Below are 20292 nucleotides of genomic sequence, written 5' to 3' on the forward strand. Positions count from 1 at the left end.
TGGGCTGTTGTACATAACCTTTCACAATCAATCTAGCTTTGAGTTTGTTTAAAGAGCTATTAGGATTCAACTTAGTTTGATAAACCCATTTAAGACCAATTACATTTCTTCCATTAGGTCTCAAAACTAGATCCTAAATTCTATTTTTCTCTATCATCTTTAATTCGTCATTCATAGTATTGACCCATCCTTCCTCCTTTGTTGCTTCTTCATAGCATGTTGGCTATGTAATTACACAGTTGCATCTCTCATAAATTTCAACAAGAGACTTCGTCTCTGGATTCAATGGCTCATCATCATTTGAACTTGAATTGATATTTCTTGAACTAGCTTCCTCATCATTATTGGCTTTTACATCATCACTAGCTGCCACATAGATATGATTGACTTCATTTGAGTTAGGACATTTCTCAACTTATTGTTTCTCCCAATTCCAAAATGAATTTTAATCTATAACCACATCTTGACTGATAATGACTTTTTCCTCCTTAATGATGTAGGTTCGATAGCCTTTGGATTGGGTAGAGTAATCCAAAAAGATGAAAATTTCAGACTTGAGTTCAACTTGCTTCTTTTAACAGATGGAACATAAACATAACAACACAAGTTAAAGATTTTCATGTGAGCAACTGAAGGTTTGACACCATTCCAAGTTTCAATTAAAGTTACTCCTTTAAGAGCAATAGTTGGTAGCCGATTTTACAAATAAACTGATGTATGAGCAACTTCAGCCCAAATGAATTAGTAAGCTTCTTTTCAGCTAGCATGCATCTCACCATCTCCACAATACTTCTGTTCTTCCTTTCAGGGACACCGTTCTGCTCAGGAGTATAAGCAACTGAAAGTTGACGAGAAATTCATTCATCATCACGAAACTTCTTGAAATTTATTGAATTATACTCCATTCCATTGTCTGACCGTAATATTTTAAGTTTCCATCCAGACTTTGTTTCAGCCATCTTCTTAAACCTTTTGAATATATTGAGTACTTGTGATTTGTGACTTATAAAATAGATCTAAGTCATTCTAGTTAGATCATCAATAAATAATACAAAATATTTATTTTTTTCTCAAGGATTCATCCTTCATAAGATCACACATATCAGTGTGAACAAGTTTCAATCTTTCCTTAGCTCTCCATGAAGATCCACTAGGAAAAGACATTTGATGTTGCTTCCTAATTTCACAATAAGAACACACACCATCAGGTTGTTATATACTAGGCAATCCCTTTACTAGGCCTTTTTTATACATCAAAGAAAGGGAGCCATAATTGCAATGTCTAAGCCTCTTATGTCGTATTTCAGATTCATCAACTTTAGCAAAGCTTCACGACTCCTTCACACCACTCCAACTTAAAGTTCTATCAACCATAGATAATCTAGCAATCAATTCATTTTTTCCATCGTATATTCAACAATCAATCTTTAAAATACAACACATAGCCATTCAAAATCATTTGAGCTACACTAATCAAGTTTTATACTAAACTTGAAATAAATAGCACATTATGAATGAGTTTTGTATAGTTGGAATAGCAACAGTACATTTTCCTTTAGCTTCAACAACAACTCCTTTACCCAACTTCACCTTTGTCTTGCACGTCTTATCAAGTTTAGTGAAAATATTTTCATCCTTTGTCATATGGCTTGTACAACCACCATCAATGAACTATACATGTTTTATTGCCATTGTAGGATTTTGAGAAACCATAAACAATCTTCCTAATATTTCCTCTTCTTCATCCTCTTCGATGTAATTAGCTTGTTGCACATCCTTTCCTTGAGCTTGGCTTTGTTTCTGCCTGCAATTTCTCTTAATATAGCCAAGTTTCTTACAAAAAATAGCATTGAATTAGAGATTTACCTTTCAACTAGCAATGCTTTTCAAGATGACTGATTCTAGAGTAGAACTTGCATGGATGAAACTTTCTATTTTTGTCTGAATCTAAAGTCGTTGTTATACCTTTGCCTTTGTCACCCTTGTCATTGCTTCCCTTCTTTCCTTCTTCCCTTCTTTCCTTCTTCCCTTCTTTCTTGGCTTGCTTCTATTTGTGCCTTGCTTGAAAAGCACCTTCAAAGACATCTCCTTCCTTCATAATAGCCCTTTGCTCTTGAACTTACAACTTACTCAAAAGCTTAGAAATTCTCATAGTTTTAAGATCACAAAATTCTTTAATTGCAGAAATCTTGGACTCAAACCTCATAGGAAGACTTATCAAGATCTTTTCTCTCACCTTCTCATTCGAAAAATCTTCTCCAAGTAATCTCATTTTATTAACAATATCAAGAAATTTAGAGGAGAAATCCTTTACACTTTCCCTTTCATTCATTTTCAAAGTTTCAAATTTTCTTTTTAAATTCAAAACTTTGACAGATTTCAACCTAGCATTCTCTTCAAATTCTTCTTCTAACTTATTTTATATCTCTTTTGGAGATTCACAAGTCATGATTCTTGTGAAAATCATATCGAACAAAGCTGAATGCAGAGAAGCAAGAGCTTTCAATTTCTTTGCCTTTTTTTCTCTTCAAATTCCTTCCTTTGAGCAGCAGTGGGATTAGATATACCTACTTCCATAAAATATAGATCTTCACCTCAATTGACTATATGTGATAATTTTCCCTAAAAATTTAAGGAGGACCTGAATCAAGGATGTTGCTTGAAGACATCTTATATTCCTTTAACCCTTGATTGAATAACCTTCACAGATCCCTTAAGAATAATGCTCTGATACCAATTGATAGAGTTTGATAGAAAATAGATGGAGAATAGATGAAAGATGAAGAGAATTATAGAATAATTTGCTAAAAAATCTCTTTTAACTTTCATTGGTAGAAATCATATTTATATACATAGAAAACTTCATGAAGAAGTATAATATTAATAACAAAAACAGAAAAAGAAGAACATACTTAGAAAATAAAAATGAATTTTAAATATCCAATAAGACTTTTAGATATCCAATAAATATTAAATACTCAAAAAACTTCTAGAAGAAATAATGGAGAAAAGAGGCCATAGCTTCTAGAATCAAAATGATCAGTGTCAGGACTAGGGTCGAGCAGTATTCGGTTCAAACCGAAAAAATCGACTGAACTGAATTAATTTAAAGATTCGGTTTGATTTTTTATTCATTTCGGTTCGGTTCAGTTTTTAATTTCAAAAATTTCGGTTATTTCGGTTCGGTTCAGTTTTGATCAGAAAAAATCGATAAAATCAAACCGAACCGATTTAGTGATAATAATATGTTATTTTGAATAATATAGAGAAATTAAATCATATTAGCATTAAAATATTTCAATTAAATTTTAAAATATTAAAAATAAATTTTAAAAAATAAAAAAAATTATTAAAAATCGAAACCGATCAAACCGAACCGAATCAAACCGAATCAGACCGGTTCGATTCTGTTTCTGACCAAAATCGGTTCGGTTCGGTTTTCATAAATACTAACATTTCGGTTTTCGGTTTATTCGGTTCGGTTCGGTTTTAAACCGAACCGACCGAATGCTCATCCCTACTCAAGACACCAAACAACCTAAAACCTAGAACTTGTACATGAGTGCACAAGAAGTGTTTGGTTGTTGAAAGTTCGACGTCATATGAAGAACTTAAGACTGTTAGATTAAACAATTACATCTGAATTCATGCATTCGTTATATATATATATATATATATGAATTAATTCTGTGTCAATTTCGACATAGATATTTGTTATTAAATTCATTCTCATATTAAATTTATCACTTAAAAGCTTTTCTGAAGCGGGACGCCAATGACGATAGCAATAGAATAATTTTCTGTTGCATCATATAGGTAATTCATATGTAAGACATCTAAAAGAAAACAATTTGTTTAGCCAAGTTAAAAAATAAGATATATTCTGAGCAATTTCCTCTAGCTATGGAGACAGATAATACGAAAACAAACTTTCTAAATCATCCCCTTTTATATATTTGGTTTACTGACTTGTTCTAAGTTACGACAGTTTAAAATTAAGAAAATACCCACAGCTTTACAAATTAAAAAAACAAATTTCTTATCATATAATAATAGCATTTTGCATGACACAACAAGAATTTTCTTTTTTTAGAATAAAAGAAATTGACTTTTACAAACCAATGAAATATTCATGTTAGTTGCTACTCTCTCTTTTGGCAGCGGGCAGCGGAAACTCTTGCAGTACTTAAAACTCTTCAATTAGTTTTATCTAAAAGTTTACAATCACTTATTTATTTTATGAATGTAAAAATTCTCTATTTAGTATTTACCGTTGGTTTTTCATTTTTTCAAATATTGTTACCATTATTATAAGATCTCAATTGTCTAATCTCTTATTTAAACTATCTGCAAGATAATAGAGTTGCTGAAATAGTAGTTAAACTTTCTTTTAGAAATACTTTGATTTTTAGCTGACTTTTTAGACAGCCATACAATAGCAATGCATGTTAAGAAAATATAATTATGATTTTATTTTTTTTTGGAAAAAGATGGGTCACCATGATTACATATCATTTTTTGGATGAGAAGTTAAACTTGGCTTAGAAAGGAATAAAAACATGACTAAAAGTACAAACAAATGGAATTATTCACTCATAGTTCAGACTAGGGTTTGGGAATGAAGGAAGCAAAGCGTTTGCAAGCCCCAAAAGAACAGAAGATGGGTTTCGCAGTAACCAAGCTTCTTGATGACAGGACAATGGTTTTCTTCACGGGTCATTCATTTAACGTCAAGTTCTTCGATCCTGCGTTTTTTTATCATATGCTGACATATTCTTTCAAAATCATTTTTATTTTATTTTACAATTCTATTAACAAAAAGAAAAGTAAAATAAAATATTAAAACTGGAAAAGAGAAACCCCAGTGCAGCTAAAATAACAATCTAAACCTCTTAGTTCCATAATTAGCAAGTCTAATAAGAGAAGTAACTTGGAAGATGCAAGATGTGCAAATGCTCTGTGATGGAGATCTTTCGACGGCCGCTCTCCGTGCTTCTGTTGCAAAGAGAGACGAAATATTTTCATGGATCAGCATATCAAAAAACTCCTGAAAATTTGTGGTTCTCTCGGGCCAGATTGGGGGGAATCAAATGCTGTATGAAACCGATGTTCAATCCAACATAAGAAACCCAATTTAGATTTCTATTAATCTATGATTTTACTCCAGATAAACTTTAAAAAGAGGACCAATCACCACTGATCTCGACCTGGACAGCACAGCACCAAAAAAAAAAAAATTAAAGAAAAAAGAGCATGTGCAACAATGAAAGAGGGCAAAACTGCAGCGGCCACATCTCAACATGCAACCTAATTCAAATTGTTAAAAGTATTGCTCAGAAAAAGGAACTTGTATTAATTGGACAGTAGATGATTTCGTACCACCTATTAATCTTAAATCGGAAATATAGTACATTTCGTTTATTGTTCAGAAACGGAAACTTGTAATCTATAGTTAAAGCCTGCAACCATAATCCTGCCCTTCAACATGGAACGTAACAGTTTACAGGCAGGTGGAGAGCATTTACTACGCCTAGTTATTTCAGAGCATGCTGAAGCTAATGTATTGGCTTTCATCATCTTCAATTTACTAAGTGATATATTAGCTAAAATGACTGGCTCACTGCAACGAGATTGACAAGACAATTAGCAAAAATTGTAAAATTCAAGTAACATTAATGCTGCAAACTGACTTACATTCTAATGAATGAGTACATAAAAGAAACTTTACAATGTAAACAAAAACTTGTTAATGTTGAGGTAGAGATGGTCTCTTTTCCAACACTTCATAATGAACAACAAAATTATCCTGCATCCACACCAAATGCACCACAGTTAGTAAGAACAGTTCCATGCCAGCTATGAATAAGTGCAAGCTGCAACCAAATGAAACTATAGCATATAACAGGCCAAACCTTGCGGATTATTTCAAATGTATTTGGATCAAAACAGTGGTAAGATCCTCTTTCATAAGTATTTGTCTTCACAAGTGGCTCTACGTTGGGGACTCTTATGAACCACAATCGGTGCTCTTTGTGATAAAACCAGCCTCTGTTATAACTGCCAACAAGAGGTTTCACATCACCCTTAGCAACTTACCCTCATGCCTGCTTACCAACAATAGCAAGGATACACAATACTACAAAAAAACTTCGATGATTTCCAGATGTGAACACATTTGATTCTATGTTTTGAGGTAAATCCACACAAGCAAGAAAAGCAACAAAAGAAGCAGAGAGGAGAGTACAAAAACATGAAGCAACAAAGAATTCAGTTCAGATCTGAGAGCTTACAGTTCATTTGCAGCATATAATTGAGCTTCATCCTTTGGCATGCTGAAAACATAATTAGGAACAAAAAGGACAAGTAAGACATGAGTGTAAAACCTGATACATAAAGGAAAAACACAGGTTCAATACAGAAATGCACCTGTAAAATATATAAAACAGTGTTTCCACCGTGAATTTTGAGAAGTATCCATGCTGCAGCCACCAAAATGAAGTAAGAACAAAGAAAAGGAGGGAAAGCACCAAATGATTTTACAAAAATAATAAATAATGAGAAAAGGGGGAGGGGGGATGCAGCTTACATGTAGAGGAGGAGGTTGTTTAGAATAATAGCATAGTGGCACACTAAACTCCGGGTCGCCCTTCGCTGGCTCATCAGACCATGGAGAGCCAAATGTCTTGTGAAGATTTTCTGTGGAATTCAAATTTAGTCCTAGAGTTGTTAAATCAATTCCAAGTGCTAGGGAGGTCAGATCAGGGTCGCTCATTCTTATAACACTTAACAAGCCAAGTAGCCCAAATGGGTCTGGAGCTGATTGTGCAGCTTGCATGGATTTCATGCCCTGATCCCTAAAGGGTTGACTGACAGCTGACATTTGTTGTAACCGAAACTGGGACTGGTTCTGGTGTTGCTGATACTGCTGGATGAGCTGATCATATGATCCAATACCAGAAACTGTATTCGGTGAATTCAGAGGTCTCAATCCAATCCCAGGTGGTCCATTGGTCTGAACCAAAGATGAATAATACAGTTAAAAGAAATAATTTCTAAAATGGGAAAAAAGATAAATATAAAGAGGGGATAAAGAATAAAATTTACAGTTACACTACCCTGGCGTAGGAAAATGAAACTATTCAAATAAATTTTTTAATTTAAAGTCTCTATTTTAAATTAGAGGCAGTAATTAGAGATCATCCATTCGTAAGATACAAAACCACAATCCCTTGATCTTGGAGAACACAAAAACATATTGGCCATGCACACTTCACAGGAAGTCTTTCACACCTGTGAGTGATAGGTTGAATGTGAAGATGGAAATATATCTGAACCATGAAGAAGATCTTGATTGTTTACAGATGAAAAGGAGACACCACTACTACTGACAGCTGGAGCATGTTGTTGCTGCTGCTGTGGACGATAAGACGAATAAGTTCCCCCCAAGTTGAATCCAGCAGACCTACCCATCTACAGGAAAGCAAAATTGAAGTATCAGAGAAGCACGTAACATGTGACTTGATGTGAATTCAAGTTTCTTTTAAATAAATTCTCACAGGGAAGTGCTGAGATTGTATCATTGACATGGTATTGTCATGCAGTTGTTCTTTCTGGTGCAAATCCATAGTGAATTCAGCATTACCACCTGAAGAAAATCAAAAATTAAGGTCGCCACAAAATGATGAAAATTAAAGCAACTATAAGCCAAACAGAATATTAAAGAACCTTTATATCCAGGTAAAGCTGGAAAATCTTCATTCTGGATGCTAAACTCTTGGTTTTGTTGGACAATTGGGCTAACGCCAAGACCTTGTTTTCGTAATGAACCTGAAGTTGTTTCGTTTTTTCTTTTTATTCCCTAATCGTATATAAGAATGCTTAACAAAAGCAACCAAAAATAAGTCACAGACTCTGATTTTAATTACCCAATTGCCCTTGAGGCCCTCCAGCAGAACTAGGACGGCTTGTCAACTGAGGGAAGTCGTTATTTATGTCAAAAGGGGAGTTGTCATTGGAGTTCACATCATTCAACATTCCCATTGAGCTAAGATTGTTCACTGCTTGGACATGATTTTGTGAAAGAGGGCCACCAGCAGTCGGATAGGAATTTCCTAACATGGAAATTACCTGTGGAGATCCTGAACCCAGAAGATGTCATTCACACGTGTAAATATATCCAAACAATAATTAGTTCTTGAATTATCATCCATGAAAAAAAAAAATCAAATAACCAAATTGAGGATAATGGCAGAGACAATTTAAAAGCCAGCAAGCAAAAATAATGTTATTGAAATGAATAAATAAAGGATTGACCACGTCAAATCCAATATTTCAATCAAGCAGCATTTAAATAGGAAAACTATAACATATTCTCTTTCATCATGCGATACAGCTACACACAGACCTAACCGATCATCCTTGAAACTCAAACAAACTAATATTAGACATTATAAAAAAAATTCTCTGAAATCCAGCAGTGATTTTCAAGATCTTACAAGAGTCCACTTACCTGGAATCTCCATTCATATCAAGAAGACAATTACAAAACTCCATTCAAAAGAAAACAATAATCAAATATGGGGTGGCAAAGTGCCCCAGCTAGAGGTTCTGGGATTTAGGAGAAATGTTATAACAAAAAGTAACCATACCAATGGCAAAAGTTCAATGTATATACAAAATAAACTTAAACAGAATATAAACTCAATTTTCAAGCCAGCACCAAATATTTCTCTCTTAACCCACAAACTCTCTGCAAAATCATCAGTTAAGGAATTAATTGACCATCTCTGCACACTTATACCTTGTGGAAGCACACCACCCATTAATCTGTTTTGTCCTTGCACGCTTAAACTTCCAGATCCACTATTAGCAGTTAGATTTAGCCGAGATGCAAGACCAGGCATAGATAATCCTCCACCCGAGCTTATGCTCCTCCCAATGTTTCCCCCGCCAACCATGTTCCCCATAGAACTTGTAATCCGAGGACCTGCATTTCCCAAAATTGGGGATACTCCCAATCCTGGCACAGCATTCCTGTTTCCAATTCCGGCAGAGGTCGGAAGAATCCCAGGAATAGAGCTGCCAACTCCATTTGTGTTACTATTAAATCCAGGGTTTCCTACAACACTTATACCTCCTCTATTTGTGACTCCTGAATGTCCATGAGAGCTGCCATGAGATAACTGCAGAGTCGATGGAAGGGCGAAAAAGTACAATGAGAAAGCAGGAAAAATATTTGCTTACTTTGCTTAAGCAAATCAAGATACATTTGCTAGTTCACAAGAATACCTAAGGTACCTGAGAGAGTGCAACAGGAAGATTATTGGACGCAAAGCGACCACTAGAGAGGCTCCCAGTAGGTTGTTGAACTCCACCTGAAGGAACATTACTTATGGTGGAATTTCTTGATGCAAGTGTACTTGGCATGTTGGGGACATTAAAGCTCCCATGGATGTTATGCAGCCCTTGAATAGTTCCTGCAATAAGAAACCTCAAAATTACAAAGGAAAGAGAAATATTACATAGAACAAAAGAGAGAAGCACTAGCATATACCAGTATGATGAAAAACAGGAGATGCTGCACCAGAATGGCCAGAGAAAGAAGTAGTAAAAGATCGTCCAGTGCTGTCAGGCAGATTTGAAGCTGAACTGTTTAGCGAAGACTGCAAGTGAAAACAAACTAAAGTTTACAACAAACAGATGAGAAAACCATACAAAAGAAGTAATCTGAAATCCCAATCACAGGTTTATAAACTCCAAAGAGAAGGGGAAACTTTTATTAAAAACAAAACAGAAATCAAGTACGACGCAAGAAGGCAAGGCACCTAACAAGTATTCAACATAAAAGGCTACGCAATAACCCATAACGACACAAACATTATGAGGACTAATTTACTTCTATATCTTCCACACTGGGGCAAATAAGGAACAGAACTGCAAGAACTTGCAATTGTTCTTTGGAATAACTCCAACCAAAACTGCTTCCAACTCAATTCCTATTTCCCAATCTCACACTTCCTCACTAATTCACATAATATCCCCTCCAACATCACATGCTCAGCAATAAAAACCAGCAATGTGCCAAACAAAAACACATGTTTGAGAAACCACATGTCCATGAGTTAAGAAAATCCATGTGCAATATAACACCACGCATTAACATATCTTGCATGATTCTGAAGAAAACTGACAAGTTCATACCCATGAGGTTTTAACTAGTTTTTAAATAATATGCGCACCTAGGAAAGCACTATCACAATGAAACATAAAAACAACCGAACCCAATAATAACCAAGGAGATAATAGTCCAGAAGCATGGGAGTACAACTATGTTAGACAGAAAAGTGTCAATACATTAAGTAACCCCGACATTGCAAAAATGTCAAAAGTTCATGCCAAAAATCATTCCTTGCTGGGGAGTAGCTGTCCTTGTCTTGATTAAGGTATAGAAATTGAACAAAAAGCTTTTCCCAATAAATATTGAATCTACAGCCTGAAAAGAACCAGGATACTGTGAGAAACTCAGAAAAATGCCCAAAAGAAAGGGAACAAAAAGGGCATGCTTCTGGACAAAGGCAGTAGAAAGAGACCATAACCTCTGATGAAACAAGGAAAACAGACATGCACTAGATGCAACAAAGAAAGAAATAATTTTATAAAATAATTAACCAACAAAATCATGAATGCATCTATCTAATTTTCAATACCAAGCATCAGTTTTCAGTTTTTGCCATCTCTATACACAGATAACAGTTATGCTTTTATACAAAGCCTTGACATAGATAACATCCATGTGTTTGGCTTCTACTTTCAGTTTTCTTTAAACAATTACCACAAGATGCATTCATCTTTTGCAGAACCCTAAACCTTAACTAAATTTGCCCACAGCAAAGTGAACAAATAAACATGATTTCTGCTAAGTTACCACAGGAAAGAAACTCATAATTTAGTATTCCTGAGATAAATTACAGGAAAATTGATAAACAGGAAATTACTACACTCACAGAATGGGAAATAATAGTTATTGAAAAGGAAGATTATTACACTTGCACATAGCTCTTCACAGTTCACAGCGGTCTACCAACACTTCTGAACAACGGTACTGTTTATAAGCCAAATCATGCTTTGTGCTCATAAAGAAAACCCTCAAAACCTTTCCAGCATACAATGTATCAAATTTACATTATTCAGCAAATAAATTATGTGTACCCAGCAAATAAAACAGAACTCATTATTCAGCAACTTAATTATTTTATTGGTAAGCCACAAAATAAACGCATACGAAAAAAACCAACAGCTTGTTAAAATCTAAATTACTCATTCGCCATTAGTTCAAAAAATAGTCGGAAAAACTCCAATTGCTACTGGTTCACTTAAGATGCATTTAGTTTACGTTAATTCAATGCTAAACTGCCACATGATACCTCATTTCTTCTATATTACCACGGTTTCTGATCAACCAAACAAATGCCAAACTAAATTGCATATCAGTTCCTTCAACATTCAAACTAAAATCCTTAAAACACACAAAATCCAACACAAAAAATTCCAAAAACCCTAGAAAATTGGCCCGGATTTACAACAAACAGTGAGCTATAAGGCCAAGATACAGATACAGGAAAGCATCATAAAAGAAACAAATGAAGTCGGAGATCATTGGAGATCGAAGCCAGAGCGAGCCCGAGTCGGGGAGAGATACGAAAGCAGTACCTGAGGGGCAGATCAGCGATGCATATAGAGATCTTTCAGGCTTGTGAGTCAAAAGAAGCGAGTTAAGAGTTTGCCCTAAGTTGAAAGAAGCGAACAAGAGAGAGAAACAGAGTCACAGAGAAATAATGGGCTTTTTGAGGGATGATATGATTTGATAAGTGCACAATAAAAGACAAGAAGAATTTGTGTACGGTGATATGTAGGATTACTTTTGTAGATGCGCTTTTGTCAGCCCCTTGATTGGATGAAAATCTTTTGTCATAAATACTTGCATTTGGATTGTGCGTCTTATTGTGCGAGCGCACTTTAATGTTACCCTGCACACGGGCCGACTTGGGTCCAGTTTCGGATCCGTGTAAGGCCTGAGATGGCGTTTGATTGAAGTTTTTTGAAATAGCTAATAGCTTTTTTTTTAAATTGCTACTTTGCTCCGGTAATATAAGTTCATAAAATAATTAGTTTCACAGTTTTAAAAATATATATTAAGACTTTTCTTTAAAAAATTATTAATTAATTTTTTATTAATTTTAATTATTCAGTGGTGTAAAAAAATTCAAAATTTTTTTAATATAAAAAATTAATTAATAGATATTTTATAAAATTAAAAAATTAATTAATTAACTTTCACATTCATTAAAAATTAAATAGTAAAATATTTAACTTAATAAAATTTTTAAAATTATATATTCTAATATATTTTTTAAAATTGATAAATCAACAAATAAATTTTTTTATAAAAAGTTATTTTATTGTAAACAAAAGTAGCAGGATACAATTAAATAACAGAAACAAAACTACACAATACCCTATATACAAAACGACATTCTAAACAAAATACAGTTTAGCTGTTCTATTTGTGTCAATTTATAGACTTGTAAACATCACCTAATTTCAATTTAATAGTGAAAAAAAAATATGTAAAACTCTATTACATTAGGGGTTATTGCTTAAAAATAATAATATTTTTTTCCATCCAAATAAAGTAAATTGTTGCATTGAATATTATTCTTTTATGAACGAACCCTCTCTATCTAGTTCTCCTTACAAACCAACTTACCTTCATCATTTATCTCATAATAGAACTGTTCACATTATATTTTTACAAAATAATTGTTAACACTTTCATAGAAAAAAAACAAGTAAAAAAGTTATGTTCAACTGTTTCAAAACCATTTAAGTATAGGTGGCAAATAGAGTTATTAATAACTCTCTATCTCACCAATTTAGTTTTAACAGCTAATTTATTTATCAAAACTAATCAAGTAATAAAATTATGTCTTGGACAATAAACCTATCCCAAATCAACTTGTACAAGCTCACTTTATTATTGGGCTCTCTTATTGCCTTTCAAGCACCAGCAATAGAGACTTACTTGTGGCATCATCCTGGTTGTTAACCATCCTCTAATTCCTCACCTCCTCCCAAGTTGGCACAGTACCCATATCACTAGGATCCGATAGCTTTCAATTTATTTACCTCCACAGGTCATTTACCTTTGCATGTTTAGGTACATCTGCATCCTCAAAATTCAAATTAGAAAATTTATTATAAATACTAATACCATTCAAACAAGTGTCAAACCATAAGGATATGTTACCCTTGCCCAATTTGTAATCATAAAACTGCTTGAAAACACTACTAATCTTCACAATATGTCTCCAGCCCCAGCTTGCATCCAGCAGTTTAATAATTCTCTAAAAGCTCAATTAATTCAATTTATTTCTACTAACTCATATAGCCCAGAATAAACTCTTGGAAGTTATCAATTTCCAAATGGGTTTCTTTACCACTGCTTTATTCCATGTTTAAAGCTCTTTTATTCCTAAACCACCATCATTTTTGGATTTATAAACCATCTTTCAAGCAATCATCCCTCCTTTTTTCTCTTCAATTGTTCTCGACCATAAGAATATCATACATCTCTTATCAATTTCTTTAATAATTGATTTGGGTAAAACGAATATACTGCACCAATATACATACATACTTCTCAATACAGCTTAGTTGAACCCTTCCTGCATATGATAGATGCTTTATAGCGCAACATTGAATTCTTGCGGTTATTTTGTTCACTAATTTCTGGCAATGCACTTTTTTTATGACAGCAGATAACACTTATAAAATTTGAGTTTTAACCTCATCATCAACATTAGCAAAGAAAATAAGGCTTTTATCCTCATTAAACTATAATCCTTATACATTTTAAAAGTATTATAGTGCACCAGCCAAAAATCTCACAAATTCCACATTACCATAACTGAATAAAAATAAATCATCTATAAAGTATAGATGGTTCAAACTCACACATTTACAGTTTTTATGAAACTTGAAAATAACAGAGCGTTTCACTACTAAACAACTGGACAAATACTCCATAGCAATCACAAACAAGAGAGACGACATAGGATTCTTCTATCTTAAACTTTTTCTTCTTGGAAAGAATCTCTCAACACTACCATTAACCAGCACATAGTACTGACTGTGCGGTTGTCAAAACCGATCAAAAATAACCTTTTTTGTTATCCACAATTTTACAACTGTAGATAGTGGTAAAATAATTGAATCCACAGGAAATTAATAATTACCTATTTTTCTTATCAAGACTAAGTAAATAAATTGAAAATAAAATAAAAGGAGAGTTTTGAGATTGATGAACTAAACTAGAATTAAAAGCTATAAAGTAAAGCAAATAATAAAGTGAAGAGAATTCAATAATGAGAAAAGCCTAGTTGAAGAATTGGATCCACTTCAGTTGTTAGGATGGATCATTAACACTTATATTCTTTTATTTGTCTCAATAAATTAGTTATGGGGTGGAAGACGTTTCTCACCACCATATCCCTCCTTAAGTATAGATTAACTAGGAAACGTTCTCTAATTAATCATTAATCAACAAGTTGCCAAGGAACGTCCTTGGAGCTTTTAGCATCATACAACTCTCAATTGCATTAAAAAATAGAGAAACTTAATTCTAGCTACCTAAACGTATGATGATCCTGTTAGATTATACAATCTCATTGGTTTTTACACCAAGAGTTACTTGTGTTTGAATAATTCAAGCAATTACAGATTTAAACTATCCAAACTAACAAATTATTACTTTGCAATAAAAAATCAATGGGCCTTATTGATCTAAACAACAAAGATTGATGAATAAAAGATAAACATCATATGTTCAGATCCCACAATCCATAAACAAACTCAAGTTTCACCTAATCTTCGACTAGAAAAAGGGTTTCAGCCACTCATGGTTGAAACTAACATAAAAATAAAAGAAAGAAAGCAAAAAGAAGAAGAGGAAGGGTTGGCTGCTGGTGCGTGGCTGTTGTGCGATTTCTGCCGATGATGAGATTATTTTCTTGCTGGTTTGTTGTCCTTTTATAGCTGAATATGTTGCCCTTTATTTCCTTGTTGAGATGGAGTTCTCTTTCCTATTTGGATTTGAATTCTTGGAAGACAATTATATCTTTTTGAGATTTGGCTTCCTAGATATGTGGGATAGAGTGCTGAGGTGTTTTGAAGATTTGCTGAGCTATCCTCACATGTTTGGGGAGGGAAAGACTTATTGAAGGCTTGAATTCCAAGTTTCTCGCGTCCCTACTATTCTGCTGTCGCGCGATCTGTTTGCCCAGTCTGTGTGGGCAAATAACTCGGTCAAACAGTCTGTCTTGGGTGTTGTCTCTCTCTCTCTGCTTCTGTCTGCAGGATCTGTTTGCCCAGTTTGCTTGGGCAAACAATCTGGTCGAACAACAAATCTGCGCTTTTCTCATCCTTCTCTCATCTCAACTTCAACTTGGTTTGGGCAAACCGACTTGGGCAAATCAGGCTTGTCCTCTTTTATTCTCTTTTGAACAACTTTAAGGCCATTTTTCACCAAATTACCATTTTACACCATTTTCTGCAAAAATAAGATCAAAACTACAAAATTAGATCAAAACTACAAAATTAGATAGAAAATGTGTAAGTTAACATTAATAACAATATAAAAAATAAGACTAATTTTAGTTTGATCAAGTACCAAGGAGTTCTAACGCATTCCATAACTCAATTAATGAATTTACCAGGAAAGCTTAAACCCAATAAGACCTCCTTAATAAAATCATAATACACAAAGGCATAAACTTTCCTTAAATCTATTTTTAATGCACATCTAGGAGGACCATGTTTCCTAAGATAATTCCCAACAAGCTCATGCGCAATCAACACATTATCAAAAAATTTCCTTGCTGGTAGGGCTAAGCAGTTTTCAATTAAAATAAAAAATCAAACCAAACTGAACCGATCAGTTTGGTTATTTGATCTATTTCAATTTGGTTCGGTTAGTAATTTTATAATATTTCAATTCTTGGTTCGGTTCGGCTATATAATAGAAATTAAAATTAAAAATTGAATCGACCGATTTTATATATATTTACAAAACCTTTTATACTTTACCTAATAATACTCCTAGTCCTTATGACTCTGTCTCTGTCGATCCTATCCTTATCTTCTCTCAAACCTCTCAATCAATCCATAAGCTCCAAATCTCTCCATGCTTCCCTATTCTCTCAAAGTCTCATTTGACCTCCCTTCTCCTTTTCATCTTCTTCTTCTTCCCATCAAGTTCGTATTCCAAAGCTAACGAGTTGCATCGCAGTCGCATCCCATAGCCTGGCAAGTCAGATATGGATTCTTCGTACAAGAGCCTCGTGAGTTGCCTCATCACTAGTTCGTCCCTACAAACATCATGTCCTTCTCATTTATCTTTACCAGCATCGCATCCTCCTTCATCTAAGGCCGCTACAACCCATCCACAAATCTAGACCCCTTTCTCTTTTTATATCTCATTCTTCTTCTCCCTTCTTCCCCATAAATGTGATAGACCCAGCAAAGGCAGTTTGTGATGGTGTGACGGCAAGGCGATTTCTATCTCCTACAACGGTGATTCAATATGGTGTGATGGCGATCCTTGATGGTGCGACGAGATTTTTTATGGTGCAAAGACTGTTCAAGATCTAGTTATTATTCAGGTGGTGCCTTTGTAATTTACTTTTTTCTTTGTTTGGATGTTGAGTTGCTGATTTAATTTGGGGACTAGGATCCAAATGATTCTTAATTTTATTGACCATATGAGAGAAACACATATTTGTCATATTTTTTTCTATTGAATCTGTTTATGTGAATGGCTTGTTGTCAATTTGTGTATTGAGGTATTGAATTACTGTTAATTGAAATTTCTTGTGAATTTCTTGTAAAATTTGGTAATTATAATTTGGAATTATTGATTGATATGATTTGGATTATGTTTGAGATTATTGTTGGATACTAGAAATATAGAATTGGGATTGAGGCAACGAAATTCAACGATACTTTTGGGCATTTCTCTCCAACCAACAATTCAGTTTCGAACTGAAATCAAATCATACCGAATCATTTCGGTTTGATTCAATTTTCTCTTATTTCGGTTCAGTTTCAGTTGGCATTTTTCAATAGATTGATTTTTTAATTTTTTTATTTCATTTCGGTTCAAAATTGAACCGACCGAATGCTCTCCCTTGCTTCCTGGGATAAAAGCAGATTGACTAAGATTAATAATTATACACAAAATCTTCCCTAGTATTATGGCAAGCACTTTACTAATAATCTTGTAAATAATTGTACAACAAACAATGGGTTTATAATCCCCAAGGCTACTAGGATGTTCCATCTAAGGGATTATAGTTATAATAGTCACATTGAACTACTTTAATATCTTACCGGTCTGAAGGAATTCTCTAACCGGATTCACAACGCCTCTTCCTATAGTCCCCCAAGCCTTTTTGAAAAAATAGCTATTATACCCATCAATGTCTGGCGCCTTATGATTCTCAATAGACTATAAAATTATCTTGATTTCCTCATTCGACACTTTTCACACAAAACTAAAGTTTTGTTCTTCTGAACCACTGGACTCGCAATGATAACCCTTGCATCTACGTGCCACCTAACCAGCAGAAGGCTCCTATAATACCTTGATAATAACCAACCATTGCTTGTTTAATGGCGTTTTGGTATTCAATAACACTACTATTTTTAACCACCAAACTGGGATTGAATTTCTTACCCGCCTAATTTTTATTAAATTATGAAAAAATTTTGGTGTTGAGATCTCTTGATTGGATTCAGATGAGCCTTGACTTTTGCTTGTAAAATTCCTCCTCCTGCTTTAACAGATTTCTAAAAGAATTCATCACAACCCTCTCCTCATCCAAAAGTATAGGGTTCATCAGATCACTCTGCGAACTTTCTTGTAGTTGCTCCAACACCTGCTTACGGCTATCAACCCTCCTTGATAAATTAGAAAACTCCCTTCTATTCAACTTTCTCAATTATCTTTTGAACTCACTTAGCTTATACTAGAGCTTAAATATAGCATTTCACCTCCTTTTCTCTTACAAACTTTTCTCACAATCTCCTCATACTCAGAATGTGACACCCACATATTAAAAAAATCATAATGAGACATTTCTCATATTAACAACACCCATAAATATGATAATTAAAGGTGAATGGTGTGAGACACCTGCAGGTAAAGCTTCACAATCAACAATTCTCATTTCATCCATCCAATGGACATTATCCAAACATCTATAAAGCCTCCGCCAAATTCTATTCTCTCCAGCTTGATTGTTTGTCCATGTAAAAAATCATCCTTTCATGCACACCTCTACCAACCCCGCGTTCTCAATATAGCATTTGAAATTCTCATCTAGATTCGTAGATTTTTGTCCTCCCAATCTCTCACTTGCAAAAAGGCTAGAATCAAAATCGGCTTGCACTAGCTATGCTCCTTCCATATCACTCGAAATATGCTCATTATTTTCCCACAAACTTTTTCTCTCTATATTAGTGTTACTTGCATACACAACTGTCCAGAAAAACCTTTTACCCTCCACCTCAACATGAGTGTGAAATAGCTGATCAGTAGAAATAATTACATGCAGTTTTACCTAACGTATATCAAAACACACCCAAATTCGTACCAGATCCATATCTTGGTAATTACAAACCACATCCCATTCACAAAGCCTCAAGCCTTTTTAAACATTTTCTTTATTTCACTCCCTAAATCTTGTCTCCAAAATTGCTACTACCTTTAACCGACACCTAACAATCAAAGAGTGAACCTCTAACTGCTTTTTAGAGTCATTAAGACCCTTTATATTCCAAGAGCCAATCGTCCCCTTTGAAAGGGGAGATCCTTACCCCTTCCTACTTCCCTCTCTCCATCTCCCTTCTCTACTCTATATGACGTTACAATTCTAGCCATACTCTCCCCCTCACTATTGTTAGTACTAATAACCCATACTTTACTTTTATAATTTATCAATCTCCATCTTCATTCTGGATTGTCAAGGTGCTAATATAAATGGTCGCCTATAAAAAATGTATGGCCCTTCCTCCATAAGTAAATCTCTCCCTTCCTCACTCTGAAACATAAACAAGAATACATTTGTTTTCACCATGTGAACATTCCTCAAACCATGCCTTCTCCACTTACTCATAGCATATTTCTCTACCCAAACAAATCTAGGAGCAGGCCTAATAACACTTCTAATAAGAGCATTCCTCCATTTTTCTTCTTAAGATTTCAACTCAACATTATGAAATTTTACTACCCTGTTACCATTCGAAATTAAAGGCGGAACATACCTTAATTCGGATTTAGGTTTCTTAAATCGATTGCTCACTTTTTTTCCCAAGGTTTCTTCCCTAGGTCACCTTCTCTTTCTTGCATGACTACTATCACTCCGCCTTCTCATTGATGTCGTTTGGTTCCACCGTTTATTGCTCTGGTTCCATTGGTTGAAGCTCCGTTTGTGTCACAGCTTTAATAGACCCATCCCTCATGTAACGATCCGAAATCGGACCGCTACTGGTGCTAGGATCCAGATCGACTTAAGGTCGCCGGGACCCGTAGCAAGCCTAGCATACAACCTGACATACCGGATAAATCCCATACATGATCATACATTTACATAAAAATTTTAAATTTTTCATCTACCAAGCTTGACCTGCATACACTGGTACTGAATACATAAAAACCCACACTAGAGCCCTCATCAAATGCTCTAGTTGGGTCAACATTACATACATCAAGCTCGGTTTACATTTCTCAACATTAAAACATTTCATACTGATCATGAACAAAGGGATTAACCACACACACTAAGGTCAAGCACAATACTAATACTCATTACATTTTGTACAACATCTTACATTTCATTACATTATTTTTCATGTCCACAACTAACTATTACATACATTACACCTTTACTCTTGCTAACTTCCTGGTCTATCCCGAACCTGTAAACCTGGGGGTTAAGGGAAAGGGGTGAACTACTAGAGCCCAGTGAGCAGAATAGTAAAACAGTATATTAAAACACATGCTTTCATGGAATGCATCACATCACAAACAAATCACATCAAGGATAGACTTGTCTCCAATAGCCCTCTACATAATCCAACAGTGCCAGGGCGTAGAATGGGCCTCTGGTCTTTCCCTTAACATAACATAACATAACATTCCAATGTGCCAGGGGCGTAGAATGGGCCTCGACCTGG

The 20292-nt window shown here is 34.5% G+C and overlaps 1 protein-coding gene and 1 non-coding gene across 6 annotated transcripts; one reads left to right on the top strand and one right to left on the bottom strand.

The window, feature by feature from the left end:
* Positions 1-4534: 4534 nt before the first annotated feature.
* LOC110626409 (probable NOT transcription complex subunit VIP2) lies at positions 4535-11865 on the bottom strand. 5 transcript variants are annotated; one of them, XR_002489720.2, is made up of 15 exons: positions 11710-11865; positions 10354-10492; positions 9554-9662; positions 9298-9476; positions 8801-9182; positions 7926-8138; positions 7726-7827; positions 7557-7645; positions 7291-7470; positions 6587-7012; positions 6427-6479; positions 6291-6332; positions 5913-6057; positions 5695-5806; positions 4535-5207 (listed from the first exon to the last, which is right to left on the bottom strand). XR_002489720.2 is itself a non-coding variant. In XM_021772278.2 (15 exons), exons 2-14 carry the CDS (start codon positions 10369-10371, stop codon positions 5747-5749), a joined length of 1998 nt encoding a protein of 665 aa, XP_021627970.1. In that variant the 5' UTR covers positions 10372-10492; positions 11710-11865; the 3' UTR covers positions 5318-5620; positions 5729-5746. The 5 variants fall into 5 exon arrangements, 3 of the variants coding, with proteins under 3 accessions (XP_021627970.1, XP_021627968.1, XP_021627972.1); XR_002489721.2 differs by lacking the exon at positions 4535-5207 and adding an exon at positions 5318-5620; XM_021772278.2 differs by lacking the exon at positions 4535-5207 and adding an exon at positions 5318-5620 and having other exon boundaries at positions 5729-5806.
* On the top strand, positions 9554-9634 carry LOC122725230. The gene has a single exon (XR_006352700.1). It is a non-coding gene; the product is annotated as a small nucleolar RNA snoR35 (small nucleolar RNA).
* Positions 11866-20292: the final 8427 nt, after the last annotated feature.

This window comes from Manihot esculenta, chromosome 11 (assembly GCF_001659605.2).
Source record: "Manihot esculenta cultivar AM560-2 chromosome 11, M.esculenta_v8, whole genome shotgun sequence".
In the NCBI taxonomy this organism is placed as follows: domain Eukaryota; kingdom Viridiplantae; phylum Streptophyta; class Magnoliopsida; order Malpighiales; family Euphorbiaceae; genus Manihot; species Manihot esculenta.

Bases quoted from the DNA above. Each gene is read 5' to 3' on its own strand.
- LOC110626409 (XM_021772278.2), bottom strand. The intron at 7,828-7,925 runs GTAATTAAAATC...AAACAACTTCAG, and splicing joins AGGGCCTCAAGGGCAATTGG to GTTCATTACGAAAACAAGGT. The intron at 6,333-6,426 runs GTGCATTTCTGT...TTATGTTTTCAG, and splicing joins CTGTTTTATATATTTTACAG to CATGCCAAAGGATGAAGCTC.